This window comes from Triturus cristatus, chromosome 10 (genome assembly GCF_964204655.1).
Source record: "Triturus cristatus chromosome 10, aTriCri1.1, whole genome shotgun sequence".
NCBI classification, from domain to species: Eukaryota; Metazoa; Chordata; class Amphibia; order Caudata; family Salamandridae; genus Triturus; species Triturus cristatus.
In genome coordinates, this window is record NC_140593.1 from 147586585 (window position 1) to 147603267 (window position 16683).

General features: G+C 52.5%; 1 protein-coding gene across 5 annotated transcripts in view; it reads left to right on the forward strand.

Annotated features, from left to right (window-relative positions):
* Positions 1–16683, forward strand: part of DNAJC13 (DnaJ heat shock protein family (Hsp40) member C13) — a 1667846-nt gene that overhangs the window by 1524585 nt on the left and 126578 nt on the right. For all 5 annotated transcript variants that reach the window (XR_014970022.1, XM_085630673.1, XM_085630671.1 and 2 more), the window contains one exon: positions 4071–4170. Coding sequence is in view for 4 of the 5 variants with exons in the window: in XM_085630673.1 (XP_085486799.1) it covers positions 4071–4170 (100 nt within the window). In the remaining variant the exon portion in view is untranslated. The remainder of the gene's footprint in view (positions 1–4070; positions 4171–16683) is intronic.

Sequence of the window (16683 nt, forward strand, 5' to 3'; positions counted from 1 at the left end):
CCAAATCATCCTTGTGGCTCCGGATTGGGCACGAAGATACTGGTATCCCGAGCTACTTAGTCTGTCAATCGATCCCCCGTTTCAACTGCCTCTTCAGGAGGACCTTATGTCGCAGCAGCAGGGGACGGTCCTCCACCCAAACCTGTCCAGCCTCCAGCTCCATTCGTGGAGTTTAAGCGGTGGCAGTTGATGCCATTTGACTTGCCTCCTGAAGTCTGTGATGTAATTCTGGCAGCGAGGCGTCCCTCCACTAAAATGGTATATGTCTGCAGGTGGAATAAATTTGTGGCATGGTGCACAGCAAAGGCTGTGGATCCCCTATCCGCCCCTCTTTCTGAGGTTCTCCTCTTTCTTCTTTCCCTGGCCCAGCAGGGCTCTGCTCTGGGCACCATCAAGGGATATCTTTCAGCTGTTTCCGCCTTCTTGAGGCTTCCTGATCAGCCTTCTCTTTTCAAGTCCCCTGTTGTCAATAGATTCTTGAAAGGCATTACTCACATGTTCTCTCCTGTTCCCTTTGTAATGCCTCAGTGTGACTTTAATCTGGTGTTAACTTATCTGATGTGCGCTCCCTTTGAACCACTTCATAACTGTCCTCTTCGTCTTCTGACTCTCAAGACTGCTTTCCTGGTTGCCATCACCTCTGCCAGAAGAGTGAGTGAGCTCCATGCTCTTTCTTCTAAACCTCCTTTCCTCTCTGTCCATCCGGACAAGGTTGTTCTGAGGACTCGCCCTTCTTTTCTTCCTAAGGTGGTTACTGCCTTTCACATCGGGCAGTCCATTACCTTACCAACCTTCTTTCCACCTCCGCATCCCTCGAAAGAGGAAGAGAGGCTCCACCGTCTGGACCCAAAACGTGCGCTCTCCTTTTATCTGGATCGCACAAAACAGTTCCGGGTGGACGACCAACTCTTCGTTGGCTAAGTGGGTGCTAAGAAGGGGCGGGCAGTGCCCAAGCGAACCATTTCTCGGTGTGTCGTTTGTGCATTAAGGTCTGTTATTCCTTGGCTAAGAAGGATCCTCCTGTGGGGCTGAGGGCCCATTCCACTCGGGCCACAGCGGCTACTACTACCTTGGGACAGGGAGTCCCTCTGCAGGACATTTGTCAGGCAGCAACGTGGGCCTCGCTGCACACGTTTGCCAAGCATTACTGCCTGGACAGCCAAGTCCGGAGAGACGGCTTCTTTGGCTGTTCCGTTCTCCGGGACTTCCTGGTGTGATCTTGGTTCGCAGACCCACCACCAGGGTTGGTATTGCTGGGGTATCTATTCTAAGGTAAGGAATCTAACTAACGTGTTTCTTTCAGATGCACAAGTTACTTACCTTCGGTAACGATATATCTGTAAGAAACATTAGTTAGTTAGATTCCTTACTGCCCCACCCACCCTCCCCGTTCTGCGAACCGATATCTAGGTTTAGGTCATCTTTTTCAGGGCCCTAGTTTTATGGCACTAGTGTCGGTTTCTTGTACAGAACTGACGTCCGCACGCGAGGGCGGCGTCTAAGTACTCCGATGACTTCATCCCGGCGATGCCGACGACGGACGTGGAGCCGCAGACGACGCCTACCGACGCGCAGGGGTACTGCTGATGAAAAATCTTTCCGGATCCAGCCTGACGCCTGGGGATATTCTAAGGTAAGGAATCTAACTAATGTTTCTTACAGATATATTGTTACCAAAGGTAAGTAACTTGTGCATCTGTAAGAAATATAGGTAAGTTATAGATTCCTTACCGCCTTTCCCATCCTCCCCGTTCTGTGAACTGACTTCTAGGGTTAAGTATTTCCTTTCAGGGCCCTAGCTTTGTGCACCAGTGGTCAGTGTCTTGCATGGCTCTGCACTTTCGGCGTGGAAAGTCGTGTACAGAACTGACAGCGCGCGAGGGTCTAAGTAACTACCACAACGTCATCCCAATGACCACGACGCCTACGACGAACGCAGAGCCGACCAACGCCACCTTTCGACGCGCAGGGGTACTGCTGACGCAACATTTTCCGGATCCAGTCTGATGCCTGGGGATAATTCTAAGGTTAGCAATCTATAACTAACCGATGTTTCTTACAGATATATCGTTACCGAAGGTAAGTAACTTGTTCTTTCGTTCGATCAGGATCGCACAAAACAATTCCGGGTGGATGACCAGCTCTTCATCGGTTATGTGGGTGCCAAGAAAGGTCGGGCCATGCAAAAACGAACCATCTCCGATGGGTCGTTCTTTCCATCAAAATCTGCTATTTCTTAGCGAAAAAGGAACTTCCAGTTGGGTTGCAGGCCCATTCCACCAGGGCGACGGCAGCCACTACTGCTTTGGGACGTGGAGTCCCCCTTCTTGACATCTGCCAGTCAACTACGTGTGCTTCACTGCACTCGTTTACCAAACACTACTGCCTGGACAGCCAAGTCCGGAGGGACGGCTTCTTCGGCTGTTCAATTCTCCAGGGCTTTCTGGTGTGAACTTGGTTCGCAGACCCAACACCGGTGTTGGTATTGCTGGGGTATCTATTCTAAGGTGAGGAATCCATAACTAATTGACTCTTTCAGATGAACAAGTTACTTACCTTCGGTAACGATATATCTGTAAGAGACATAGATTAGTTATATAAGGACCCTAGTTTTCATGCACCAGTGTCTTGCATGGCTCTTCGCTTCTGCCGTGTAAAGAACTTACGTCAGCATCTAAGGAGATACAGCGATGTCATTCCGGCTACCGCGATGCCAACGACGAATGCGGAGTCGACCTACGCCACCTATCAATGCATAGAGGTACTGCTGAGGAAAACATTCTCCGTATCCAGTCTGACGCCTGGGGGTAATTCTAAGGTGAGGAATCCATAACTAATCTATGTCTCTTACAGATATATTGTTACCGAAGGTAAGTAACTTGTTTATTTGGTTGTTGTAGTCTCCCCCATTCTACAGAAGGTCACCACTTGTTCTTCCCTAGTATCTCCAAAGCCATTAACTCACAGAAGCCTATTGATAAAGGAAGTTTGTAACCTTTGTTCCAAGCAAGAAGATCTCTGATAATACCTAAGCAAGCTCTAGAGAAAGCAGACCTGTTAACCCTCATGTTATTCTTCAACAGTTTAGAATCGGGACTGGATGGATTAGTTACATGTGCAAAATGCTTTTATTCACTTTCCAATTATAGCCTTTTTTTTACAAGGATTGTAAGATGAGCAAGAAAATGATGGAGATGAGAGAAGAATGTTCTGTTTGACAACCTACCCTTAGGATTTTTATCAAGGAAATTGCATTGGTGGGAGCCTCTTTACACAGAATAGGATTTCTTATCTACCCATATCTTAATTACTGGTTGATGAAAGCCAGCACACAAGCTCAAGTTCTCAACCACTTACAGAGCACAATCATCCTTTTGCACAAATTGAGTTTCTCATGAACAAGGGCCATTCGATGTTCTTGCCACTAATAAAGATAGGTTAAGTAAAGCAGTGCTAGGCAAGCCTTGGGCAAGGTACATTACTCCCTCACCCTCTCCCAAGAGTACACCACTGTGCATGAGATCGCCAGTGCAATTCTCATTTGCCAACGCCATTCGGGATCTTAGTTAGCAAGTGATTATAGTAAATTGTTTTGTGTTGTGGCTAACTCGGTCAAGATGTCAGTAAGTAAACTTGCTTTCTATTGTGACTGATGGAATTAACTGCTAACAGCTGATTAAAATCGGACATCAGCAAAATGTTTTGCCAGTAGTTTGGCATCAGTGCATTACTGTTGGCATTACCCTCTCCATCATAATCATATGCTAAAAGTGATCTGAGAATTAATTGACCCCACTAGAAGTTACTAGCATCAAACTGTACTCGGTGTGTGTATCAATTTAAAGTAAATGATATCCATACAAAGGCCTGCCTATTGGATGGGCCCCCCTCATAGTTTGCAGTGTAGTTGAGGTTATAAGAACTTGGGAAGGAATCTGCCACTTTCTGCTGTAGTTTGATTTGTTTATCCTAATGCTGTAAAAGAATGTGGTGTTGCAAACCGAGGCACCACTGCCAAATATGTATGCTCAAGTGATGTCAAAATATTGGTCATGTGTTTCTTTCCCTAGGTGAATGAAATCCTGGCTCGGTCATCTATCTGGAGTGCCTTCAAAGATCAGAAACATGACTTGTTCATTTCTGACACACAAACAGCGGGATACCTCACGGGTAAGAAATTCAGTTCTAGAAAGTATAACAATGCAGATCATAATTAAAGTAAACTTTTCAGTTGCTTTTGCTGGTTCAGTTGTCTCTACAGTTTTTAGCAGCAAATCTCCACACGAAATGCATCGAGCAATGCTTCATTCTGTCATATAGCTCTAATTTAAACCTAGTGACTATGCAGCAGATATCATTCACACCCATCTCAGATGATGGCTTAGTTTAGAATGAAAGCAAGTTCACCATGTTGGTTTAACTACTTAATGGGTTTTGAAACAAGAACAGAGCTGATCTGATGATGATCACCCCTTCTAGCCATCAGTTAATACTTTCTTGAGTGAGACTGAGAAGAGAGTGATTCTGAAGTTATTTTCTACGTACAGAATTGTATTGTTCGCTAGGACTTCACTTCTATCTCTTATTTAACATGTGAACTGTTCTTCTGATAGACCCCTTGCACTACATTATGCTTTCATGTACAGTGCACACTTTTTGTTTAAGAGGGACATGATGTATGTACATATAATGATTCAAAATGTGAATCGTTTATATAGTGGTTATTTTCTCCTGGTGGTTCTAGTAGGAGACATAAGTGCCCAAATTTCCAACTGTGATCTAGAGATTTATGCGAATACTGATAAAGAGGAGATTTGGCATAGCCCTAAGATTCTAGTACCGTAAAAATGTAAAACAAATAAACGGGGCTTCTCCCTGTTGGATAGTATCAGATAGAGACTACTAGCCGCAGATTCCTTGAGTAGAATTATCCCCAGGCGTTAGACTGGATCCGGAAACTTTTTGCCACAGCATCTCTGCGTGCTGGGGGCGGGTCGACTCCGCCCTGGCGTCTTCCGCGTACGTGACGTCAGCGATGTCACATAAGACCCTCCCCGGCGCGCCCACATCAGTTTTTCCTTTTCTGCGTGCGACGCGGATCCGTTCCTTGCTACCGGCCTGTTTAAGGCACCCCTTTCTTCCATTCTTTTTTGGTGGAACAGTGTGCAAATGCCTTCGGGCTTTAAAACTTGCACGTTTTGTGGGCGTCTTATGTCGGCGCCGGACCCTCACCTCATTTGCATGTGGTGTTTGGGGGAGGATCACGGCACCACAGATTGTGCGTTGTGCCAAAAGTCCCGGCGGGAGCGCCGAATGAAACCTCTCTCGGCGCGTCTCTCCAGGTCGACGTCCTCCATTCGGTCTGCTTCGGCGGACAGCTTCAGGTTCGGCCGTTGTCGTCGTCCTTTCCTTTCTCCGATGTCACGTGAGCGTCGCTCCCCGATAGGTAAGTGTCGCAGTTCGTCCCCGGGGGCTGGTTTCCAGCCTACCAGGGGCATGGACTCTCCGTGGGTGATGCGGCCGGGGTTCGAGTCGCATCCCCGAGCCCCTCTCGGTCTCTTGGCAGGGTGGTCCTGTCTAAGGCCGAGGTGACGCCGCTACGGCGCCGGCAGCAGCTGGTCCGTGCGGAGCCACAGGGGTCGATGGACTCTCCTCGTCCCGCTCCGGGTCGAGGCCAGACCCCTCATCCCTCTCTGGGCCCCTCTCATACCTCCTCACAGGCAGCTGCCTCGTTGGAGGGCGAGTTGGAGGTTGTATTGTCCCTGGCGCCGCCACAGGAGTTGCCAGGCGACCTTCGCCTCCTTCTGGGCCGTGGCCGGTGGAGGGCTTCGGACCCCTCCCCGGGCCCGTACCATTCCCCTACTCCGGTCCCCGCTGCGGGGTGACTTGGAGGTCTCTTGCCCAGTGACGCCGGATGGCGCCGGTGTCCTGCCTCAAGCAGCGGACTCTACGGCTCCGCGCAGGGGTCATTCCGCGGATTCGTCTTCGGACGCTCCTTCTTCTCCGGAGGCAGGCTGCATCTTGGTATCGTCCTCCCCGGAGACTGGTCGCCATGTGGTGTCCTTTTCACCGGCGTCGAAGGGCGGCAGCAGTTGGACCATGCGGAGTCACAGGGGTCGGTGGACTCTCCTCGTCCCACTCCGGGCCGAGGCCGGACCCCTCGTCCCTCTCCGGCCCCCTCTCGTACCTCCTCACAGGTGGCTGCCTCGTTGGAGGGCGAGTCGGAGGTTGTATCGTCCCTGGCGTTGCCACAGGGGTTGCTGGGCGACCTTCGCCTCCATCTGGGCAGCGGCCGGCGGTGGGCTTCGGGCCCCTCCCCGGGCCCGTTCCGCCACGCAGGTGGTTGCCTCGGCGGGGGTCGGGCCGGCTCAGCTCTGGGGCCGGTGCGGCTCCAGCTCTACTCCGGTCCCCGCTCCGGTCTCCGGTGCGGGGTGACTTGGAGGTTCCTTGCCCGGTGATGCCAGGTGGCGCCGGTGTCCTGACTCAAGCGGCGGGCTCTATGGCTCCACGCAGGAGTTGTATGGCGGATTTGTCTTCGGGCGCTCCTTCTTCTCCTGAGGCAGGCTGCATATTGGTATCGTCGTCCCCTGAGACTGGTCGCCGTGTGGTGTCCTTTTCACCGGCGTCGAAGGGTGGCTCCCCGCCCTTCCTGAGGCAGAGGTGTTCGTCGGAAGAGCGGCAGGTCCCTCATTCTTCGGCTCCTTCTGACTTCCAGGTCTGGCCCTTGCCCGCCCCGCTTGGCCTCGGGGACGGCCGCCTTAGTTTGCAGCAGGTCGCCCTCGGAGGAGCTTCTTTCTCCAAGCGGGGCCCTACGGATGCGGGTGCAGCCTTTGCTCACGCGGTGTCCACGACTGTGGGCATCCTACGCATGGGTGACCCGGTGGCTCCCTTTCCAGCGGACCATCTGTTAGAGGTCCTCCACCAGGGCTCTGGTGGGAGGGAAATCTTACTTCCCTTTTGAAGGTTCGCTCCTTTCTGCCTTGACGGGGGCTTGGAGGCGTCCTGCCTCCGGGGACCCGGTGCCTCCGCATCTTCTGCATCGGCACCTTCCAACACCGTGTGACCCGGCGTGCCTGTCCCTTCACCCCTCAGCAGACAGCCCCCTTTTGCAGACTGCTTTTCCCTCCCTGCCGCCCCGGTTGGCTCTGCCGTCCAGAGAGGCCCACTGGCTGGACACTTGGGGATGCAACATTTTCGCCTCGACCTGCGCGGCCCTGCGGGCCCTTAACACCTTGTGTGTGCTGGCTCGGGCCTCCTCCTGTTTGTGGGATTCGGCTGAGTCTCTGGGGTCTGCAGCGTCCCAAGAGTCTGCTCAGGTGGATTTGCGGCATCATGCCTTTGATGGCCGGGAGCATGCGGAGTTTATTCTCTGCTCTGCTCTGGACAACTCTGAGGCACTGGGCCATGGCTTCCTCGGTCGCTCTCCGTCGCCATGCTTGGCTTCGGGACGGCGTTGTCCCCAAAAATATTCGGGATAGGCTCATTGATATCCCATTTGATGGCAGTCTGTTGTTCCATGCCTTGCCATCCAGAGGCTCTTGGCAGGGCTCCGTCCTCCTCCTCCTCCGTCCCCTCCTCAGTGACTTCTGAGTTAGGGTTGCTTTTGGGCCTTTTTAGGCAGGCTGTTATGGTTGTGGAGTATGTTTTTCTGGCCGCTTACGTCCTTCCTTGGGACTTTGGCATTGTTGGCTGCTGGACGGCCCTTTTGTTGTTTGTGTGAGTTCTGCTGGAGTTGTTGCTCAGACTTGGCCCTGAGATTGGGCCTTCTGCTTTGCTTGGACTGCTGTCAAGCCTGCAGCGGGGGTGCTTTTTTCCCTGTGGTTCTTTTGTTTCTTCCTCTGCTGCGGAAGTTCTTCCACAGAGGGTTCCCATATCTTGGGACTTCACGTGCCCTATGTGGGGTTATGGTAGCTTTTATATGGCTTGTGCTCTGCTGGAGGGTTCTGGTCGCCTTCGGGTACCTGTTCTCCATGGTGTTTACGTAGGTTTCTTTTGCTTCCTGAGGACGTGTGCGTGGCCACTCGTGGTGGTGGCCCGGGCCTCTCCCTGCTTCCGTTCTGAGGTCTGGGATGTCCCTGTGTTCTTCCTTGCCATACGTTGCCTACTTGGTCTTCCTGGGGCCTCGGGCTGTTCTTCTTGCTGCTGGTTTTGACTGCCGGCATTGTTCTGGCTGGTAGGCTGCTCTCCATCTGGAATGGGCTCGCCGCCTTCTCCTTGGTTTCCTTGGGCCCTCTAGACTTCTTCTTCTTCTTCTTCCGTCTTCCTGTCTTGGAATTCGGCGGAAGCTATGTTGCCTTGTGGGGGAGTGGGGTGCTCCGTCTCTCCGTCCTTGCTTGTGAGTGTACGAGCCTCTTCAGCCTTCCTTCCCTCCATCGTCCCCTTGTGGTCGGTGGGGTTCTGCTTGTGGGGGTTCCCTTGACCTGGCAGGGGCAAGGTTCTACCTGGTCCACAGATTTGGTCCCCTGTGGAGCCCACCTGTTCTGCTTTGGGTGGTGGGGTCCTTTCGCAGACCCTCCTTCCCAGAGGGTATTGCTAGGGTCTCTATTCTACGTGAAGGAATCTGTGGCTAGTAGTCTCTATCAGATGTACGAGTTACTTACCTTCGGTAACGATGTATCTGGTAGAGATGATTCTAGCCGCAGATTCCTTCACGGCATGCTCTTCCTCCCCTGTTCTGCGAGGACCCTTGGGTTGGCTCATCGGTACTCGCCTCCCGGTGGGGGGCTGTGTCTCCTGTGAGTGCCTTCCTTGTTCTTGACGGGTGGCTCCGTCTGTGGGCGGTTCATTCCTCCATTGGAGGATGGGGTTTCAGTGCGCTGGTGCCCTGCTGCTCTGGCTACTCCAGGTTTGGGGGGGGGGGGAGGTTGTTTCTATCCTTGTCCTTCCTCCCCTCTCTTCCTCCCAATGCTGTCCTCTGGTTTGAGGGTCCTTTGGCCATGTCTTGCCCTTGTGGGTGGTTGCCCTCTAGGTTGGGATGGCTTGGTGGTTTGTTGTCCCTGTCTGTCTTGGAACTGGTCCCCTTCCTTGCTCAGGATGAGGGGGGTGGGCTTCCTACGTGTGCCATGACTTTTATACCTGTTCTTCCCTTTGGGGCACAGGGATGAGAGGTTGTCTATGTGCGGGCAGGGTGGCTGCGCAGGTTTCTGCTTGTTCTTTCTTCTTTCCCTGCCCTTGGGGTCTGCGATGTTGGCACTTCCCTGGTGGTGTTGTTAGTCACCGTTTCTTTCCAATTTTTCTGCTCTTCGCTCATTGTTCCCATGCTCCCACAGTTTATCTGGTGGTTACGCGTTGTGGTGCGGAAAAGTTATCCGAAGAAAACTGACGTGGGCACGCCGGGGCGGTTCTTATGTGACCTCGCTGATGTCACGTACGCGGACGACGCCTGGGCGGAGTCGCGTGATGTTGCCCCGCACCTGGCGCTCAGGGATGCTGTGGCAAAAGTTTCCAGATCCAGTCTCACGCCTGGGGATAATTCTACGTGAAGGAATCTGCGGCTAGAATAGTCTCTACCAGATACCTCGTCACCGAAGGTAAGTAATTCGTACTTCTGGTTATTTCTTAGACAATTTTTAATGCAACTTTTGTACATTGTAATATTTGTTAGGTGAATAGGGAAGAATTTTTTTATTGCACATAAAGTACCTCTTTTTTAACTCATTGTATATTTTTGTGGACCTCCGTCGGAGTTCCATGTCAAAATAAAATAAGAATTGAATTGAATATAGTGGTTATTCTCTAAATCTGACATGGGCAAACATTGGACTGAACTTCACCACTGCTCAATTTTCAGTTGACATGTATTATAGCTGAAGTTAGAACTCCTCAGGTTCTTTCAACAATACTAGTCTCCTTTAACTTCCTTGTTTCAATATATTACACTCTAGAGATGATATCAAGGTTACTGGTCTCACATGTGACCCTTTGTTTTTTTAAGGGAGCATGTGAAGTGGAAATTTTGTTCATGGATGGCCAAACTCTTGCATTCATCTTGATTCTGGTTCACCACACTTATTCAGGTTAATAAAATAAACAAGGAAAGCATCACTCATACTGCATGCCTTTTGTTCAAATCCCCGATCAAGACTTCTGAATTGCATTAAGGTCACTTATGGTGTTACCTTAATTCCAAGCAAATATACAATCACACAGTGACTAACAAAATGTGGTTTGGATGACAAGTTTGGTCCTGTCTTGAGTCCCTTAGTGATCTTTGCAAATCTTCCAATAAATAAAAGAAGTGTCCATATTTCTAGATTGAGGCCTCTTGCCATAAGTTTGGTTAACTCACTACCATACTTATTTGCTAACGTCCATTAAATGACTGACTAGAAGCCAGTGTTCAGTCATTTTGGAGAGTGTGTATGTACTTAAGCTCTGCTTTTATACTGGCCAGGAGTAGACTTGTGTATAAGTGAAAGGAATATCTGAAAGAGACACGTAAGTGATAGATTCCTTACCTTAGAATATCCCCAAGCATCAGACTGGATCCGGAGAGTTTTTGTAGCAGTACCCCTGCGCGTCAGTAGGTGGCGTCGTGCGGCTCCGCGTCATTCGCTGGCGTCGTAAGTGCCGAGATGACGTCACAGAGACTACTTAGGCGCCACCCATGCGTGCTGACGTCCGTTCTTTCTTTTTCCGCGCCAGCAAGCGCAGATCCAGTTAGAGCACGTACCTTAGTAATATTTTTACTACACTTTTGAGACTTTTTGTCTCCCTTTTTCTCCTGGTGCACGTAGGGATGCCTAAATTTAAGTCTTGTGGGGCCTGCTGTCACAATATGTCGGTGGCGGACCCCCACGCTGTTTGCCTCTACTGCCTGAAGACTGACCACGACTCCCGGTCCTGCCAAGACTGTCGGGCCATGGCCCCGAAGGCCTTGGGGGAGTGGCGCCGTAAGCTGCTGGTGGTCCGGCACTCGTCCCAATGCCGTTCCAGCTCCAGGGACCGTTCCCGGAAACCCTCGGATTTGGGTAAGCAACGACATAAAAGGAAGTCGATGGAGCAAGTTAGCTCTCTGACGTCCCCCCGTTGGTCCTCGTATGCGGACGTGGGGGACAGGGGATCTGCCCCTGCGGCTCCTTTGGAGCCTGGGAGTCCCGCGGTGTACCCGCCTTACCCGCGTCCGTCGGCGTCTCTCGAACAGGTGCAAGAATTTATTGCTACCTTGGACCGCCGGCGGATCCAGCTTCGCACCACAGGATCCTGCGCCGTTGTCTCTGGCCCCGGCGCCACAAGGTCCAGCGCTGCCGGCTCCAGCCCCGGCGCCACCCTCGGCTCTGCTTCCGGCGCCGCAGTGGGTGCAGTTTGTCCTGCCCTTGCCCCAGTTCCAGGACCATTGTGTTCCTACCTGGGATCCAGCCCGAACTGCGCCGTTTCCGACGCCGTTTGTTCCTTCTCCGGCTCTTCCGCCGTGGGCTGTTCCCCCTGTAACAGAGGTGGAGGATGACTGGGAGGGGTCCGAGGACCCTCTTGCTCGTCAGTGTGACTCCGAGCAGGACTGGGTGGACGACTTGGAGGACCCCAGCGACCACGACGTATCTTCTGACCCGGGGTTTGCTTCTCCCCTGCCTACCATGGAGGAGGGCGCCTCCTACACAATGGTGCTCTGTCGGGAAGCAGAGGTCTGAGAGAAGTCGGCCAGATATATGAAGTCACTAATTCTAGTGTACACATTGTATCAGTCCAAACAACCCTTATGGTGATTGGTTGTAAAGTCAACCTTATAGACCAGCTATCCTAGTGGTAGCATGGACAAGAGCAGTCTTAGGCTAAACTCTGTATGGCATGTGAAGCCAGCTGTTATACCATTTGTAATCCCTTGAATACCAAATGAAAGGACACCACAACAGATATATATAAAAATAGAATGTATTTATTCTAGTCAAAATACCCTCAGCACTCTTTATGAGATACGAGGTAAGTACAACACAATCTTATTTAAGCATACATAAGTCACATAGGTAAGTAATACAGTTAGGCCCTAGGGGCCACGCAAACCATATACTAAGTTAGTGGTATAAGAACCACTGTCACGAACACAGGATAGGCCTAGGCCTAGGTAAACGCTGGGGCTACACTATACTACCAAAGGTTAGGAAGTGGGAGGCCCACGGAATTCAGGTGCAGAGTGGAAACACTCATGCGTAATGCGTAAAAGTCGATAGAAATAGTAGTTATCAGAAATTAAGAGTTTTAGGACACTTCTGGAGTAACTAGGAAGTCGAGACTTGGAAACTAGACCCTAGGATAGTCAATACCCTTGTGAGCACCGGAGTACTCAAGTTACCTAGCCCACGGGCTGCGGGTGCATAGGTGTGAACTTGCGTCGGGTTTCGTGGTTGACTCCTATGGATGCCTGTAGGAAAGTTGCTGACAGGCAGTCAGTGAAGAGTGTCCGGTGGATCCCAAGGATGGAATCAAGAAGGAAGGATACCTGCAAGCAGAAGGGACAGAGTCTAGGTCACCAGCCAGGAGCCAGGAAGGAACCAGGAGGGAACCTGGGATGTCGTGAAGATGCAGGTGAAGAGGTGAAGCTTGTCGCAGCAGCCACGGGTACCAGGAGGCATCGAGGACGACCAGGACCAGGAGACGAGCTGTCCCACGAAGGCTCTTGCTGTGGGCGGCGTCGATGTCGAGCTAGGACCCAACAAGCCTTGGCAAGCGGAACCCACGCAGGATGGAGGACTTGCTTCTGGTGCAGACCAGGAAGGTCTGAGGTTCTTCTCTTTCACAGAGGAGCGGGTGCCAGTCTAGAGGAGCCGGACCAGCAAGATGAAAACAAAGGTTCGTCGTCGCAGAGGCTACTAGCCAACGGGCCAGCAACCGGACAACACGTCGAGCAACTCTGGCGCAGAAGGGCCCCACGCAGAACACGTAAAGTGTGGGGAGCTGATCTTCTTTGCAGATGGTGCTCGGGATTGGGGCTTATCAATTCCCCAAGCACAGCCTCTAGGAAGCCTCAGAAGTCGCGCTAGTCAGTTACTAGCCACTTTTCCCAAGTCGCCGGTCCCACGTCCCTCGTCGCCTCCACGGGTCTCAGCTTTGCTGTCGATGTGTATCTGGTTCAGTGGTGTCTGGAAGTCACGGCGCTGGTCAGTCTCTGCAGTCGTCCCTCGTAGGATCAGTCGCAAAGCAAGCAGCGGTCGCTGGATGGTGCCTGGTTGCCCAGGGTGGTCACTCCTTGGCCACAAGGGAGATTCTTCAGTCTTCTTCCTGAGGTCGAATGTCGAAGGTCCAGAGTTTCTGTTCAAGTTGCAGATTCAGGATAATCTAATTCTGCAGGGCTCAGCTACCTACTGATATACTGGGCTAGTGGGCTGGGCTACCTGCAAGGTCCCTCCTATGGGTGGGACCAGGAAGGGGAGTGGTTACACCCCCTTTCCTTTGTCCAGTTTCGCGCCAGAGCTGGGGCTGGAGTGCCCCAGCGCCGGTTTGAACTGGACTATGCATGGGACACCTTGTGTGCCCCAGGCATGTCTCATTCCTTTCAGCCCTCCCTGCCCCAATACACTAAAGTCTGTCTGGGGAGGTGCTAGCACCTCCCCAAGCAGGAAACCTATTGTCCAGGCCTCCCTGGCTGGGAGGGCCCCCAGCTGCAGGAGGTCAGACTCGTGTCTGTGGCAGCAGCATCCATTTTGTGATGCTGAGGCTTTGGTGAGAGTTAAACCGCAAAGTAGGATTTTAACATGTCTCTCCCACTAGAAGGGAGGAATAATATCCTCATCACCAGAAATGGTATGGGGGTATTATTCCAAAGTGTTAGACACCTTACACAACATGTTTTGATAAAGCCAAACCATAGTTACCATAACCGTTTAAGATCATAAGGTACTTTAAGAGTATATGGTAGGCTATATCATAGAACAGCTATAAGGACATGGTTCCGAAAGCTGCAGACAGGCTCAGCTCATGCTAGAGCACCATCTCACATGTTACCAAGCACTCTGCCGCCAGGATTGTAAAGGCCTGCCATAGGAGTGGCTGATAGGTACACATGTGTCTATATATAAGGTAGGTATAGGAATACTACCCCTAAGCAAGGGGTGATTACACGACTTTGCCCCAGCTGAGTGATCAGCCAGTTGTGTCATAATGGTAGGCCAGGCCAGGGGTGGCATAATACATGCTGCAGCCCCTGGTAGGCCTAGGGGACACCTATGCCCTGGGTACCTAGGGTACACTGTACAGGGTCCAATAAGGTGATCCTTACCAATTGGGTATGTACCTAGGGTACATGGAGTCCTTTTTAAAGAAAGAGCAGACAGCCTGAGACTCTGAATGGCAGGATCTCAGGCCAACTAAGTCGAAAAACCAGCTAGACACTAGGCAAAAAGTTGGGGGTAACCATAGTCAGATATTCACCTTCCTACAAGGTCCTCAACCTCGATCTTCCTACGGTGGCCCTCAAAACTAATCTCACTGAGGTGCTCCAGACGGCGTCCAATTCGTCAGAGCTCCTGCTCCCCTCTAACGACGCCCTCACTGACGTCTTGTTGGGCACTCGGTTGCGGCCAGCCACAGGGGACCCTGTGGATAAGAATGTCGCCAGGCGTCACCGCCCGGCGCCTGGTGACCCCACTTTTCTGACCACTCATCCTACACCTGAGAGCCTGGTCATCCAAGCCTCGATGTCAGAGTGCTTTTCCCACATCCCTGCCGGATAAGGACTCTAAGAAGCTGGAGCAGTTTGGTAAGAGGTTGTTCTCTTCGGCCAGCTTGGGGCTGCGGTCACTGAACACCGCTTGCTTATTAGGCCGCTATTCCCACGCAGTGTGGGATACAGTTGCGCAGGTGTTGCCTCAGTGTCCTGAGGGAGATCCACGCTGTGCTGTCCCAAGCTGAGGGTAAAGATGCGGCTAAGTTCGCCATTTGGTGTGGTTTGGACACCGCAGACTCTCTGGGTAGGGCGATTTCTACGACGGTGGCGCTGCGTCGCCACGCCTGGTTGCTATCTACCAGGTTCTCGCCCGATGTGCAGAGCTCGCTCATGGACATGCCCTTTAATGGCACTCGCCTGTTTGGCGATAAGGCCGACAGTGCACTGGAACGTTTTAAGGACTCACGGGCCACGGCTTAGTCCTTGGGTCTTTCCACAAAGAGCCCAGCCACTCCTGGTTTTCGTTCCTTTCGTGGCCAAGGCAGGGGTGCCCAGGCACGTTCCTTCAGCAAGCCTGTGCAGAACCGGCCTCAGCGCGGACGCGGCTTCTGCAGGGGTGGGTCTGGGAATCAGCATGGGGGTCAGTCCACCTCCGCCCCCGCTGCTTCTACCTCCAAACCTTCCTAATCCGTGCTTTGTGGAGCACCCCACGCCGGTGGGTGGCAGGATCCACCACCACCTCCCCCACTTTCGCGATATTACATCGGACAAGTGGGTGTTGCAGATCATCCGCAGGGGTTACTCCCTTCCCTTTCAGTCCTCTTCTCCAGCCATGCCACCTCGGTGCCACCGCATGTCGGGGGATCACTTGGTACTTCTCCAGCAGGAAGTCACGGCCCTCTTGGCCAAGAGGGCCATCAAGTGCATTCCTGGGCCGGAAATAGGGAGTGGTTGTTATTCCCACTACTTTCTAGTCCCCAAGAAGGACAAGGGGGGCCTGCACCCCATCTTGGACCTCCGGAACGTCAATCGCTACCTCCGGAAGGAGAAGTTCAAAATGCTGACTCTGGTCTTTGCTGCCCTCGACCCTTGAGACTGGATGGTAGCATTGGACTTGGAGGATGCATATTTTCACATCCCCGTCCTGCCAGCCCACCGGCGTTACCTGCGGTTCACGGTAGGCCAGGAGCATTTTCAATTTGTCGAGCTTACCTTCGGCCTTACCAGCGCCCCACGGGTGTTCACGAAGGCGATGGCGGTGGTCGCAGCTCATCTGCGCAGGTCGGGTGTCAGTCTTCCCCTGCCTCGATAACTGGTTGTCGAAGGCGGGTTCGCCCCAGGCATTCGTCAACCACCTTCAGACTACGGCAGACCTCCTGCATTTGCTGGGGTTTCTCCATCAACGTGCCGAAGTCGCACCTGAGTCCCTCTCAGAAGCTCCCCTTCATCGGAGCGGTTCTGGATTCGACGCTGTTTCGTGTTTATCCTCCCGAGCAGAGAGTATGGGATATTCAGGCTATGATTCCTATCTTTCAGCCTCTGTCCCGGGTTTCAGTCAGGATGACCCTCCGGCTTCTGGGCCTGATGGCATCCTGCTGGTGACACATGCCAGATGGCATATGCGGGCTCTGCAGTGGGACCTGAAGTTCCAGTGGGCGCAGCATCAGGGCAACCTGTCCGATCATGTCCAGATCTCGGAGGGCACTGCACGTCAATTGCAGTGGTGGCTCACGAATCGCGATGGGGTTCATGGCAGATCCCTCTCCCTTGCCCAACCGGGGCACACAGTGGTGATGGATGCATCCCTCCTGGGATGGGGAGGCCACTTGGGAGAGGTGGAGATCAAAGGCCTCTGGTCTCCATATCAGTCTGTTGGAGCTTCGGGTGATCCGACTTGCACTGAAGGCATTCCTTCCCTCTGTCCGGGGAAGTGTGGTGCAGGTGTTCATAGATAACACCACCGCCACGTGGTATTGCAACAAACAGGACGGGGTGGGGTCCCGGACCCTATGTCAGGAGGCTCTGCGCCTCTGGACATGGCTGGAACATCAAGGCATTACCTTGGTGGTTCAACACCTGGCAGGTTC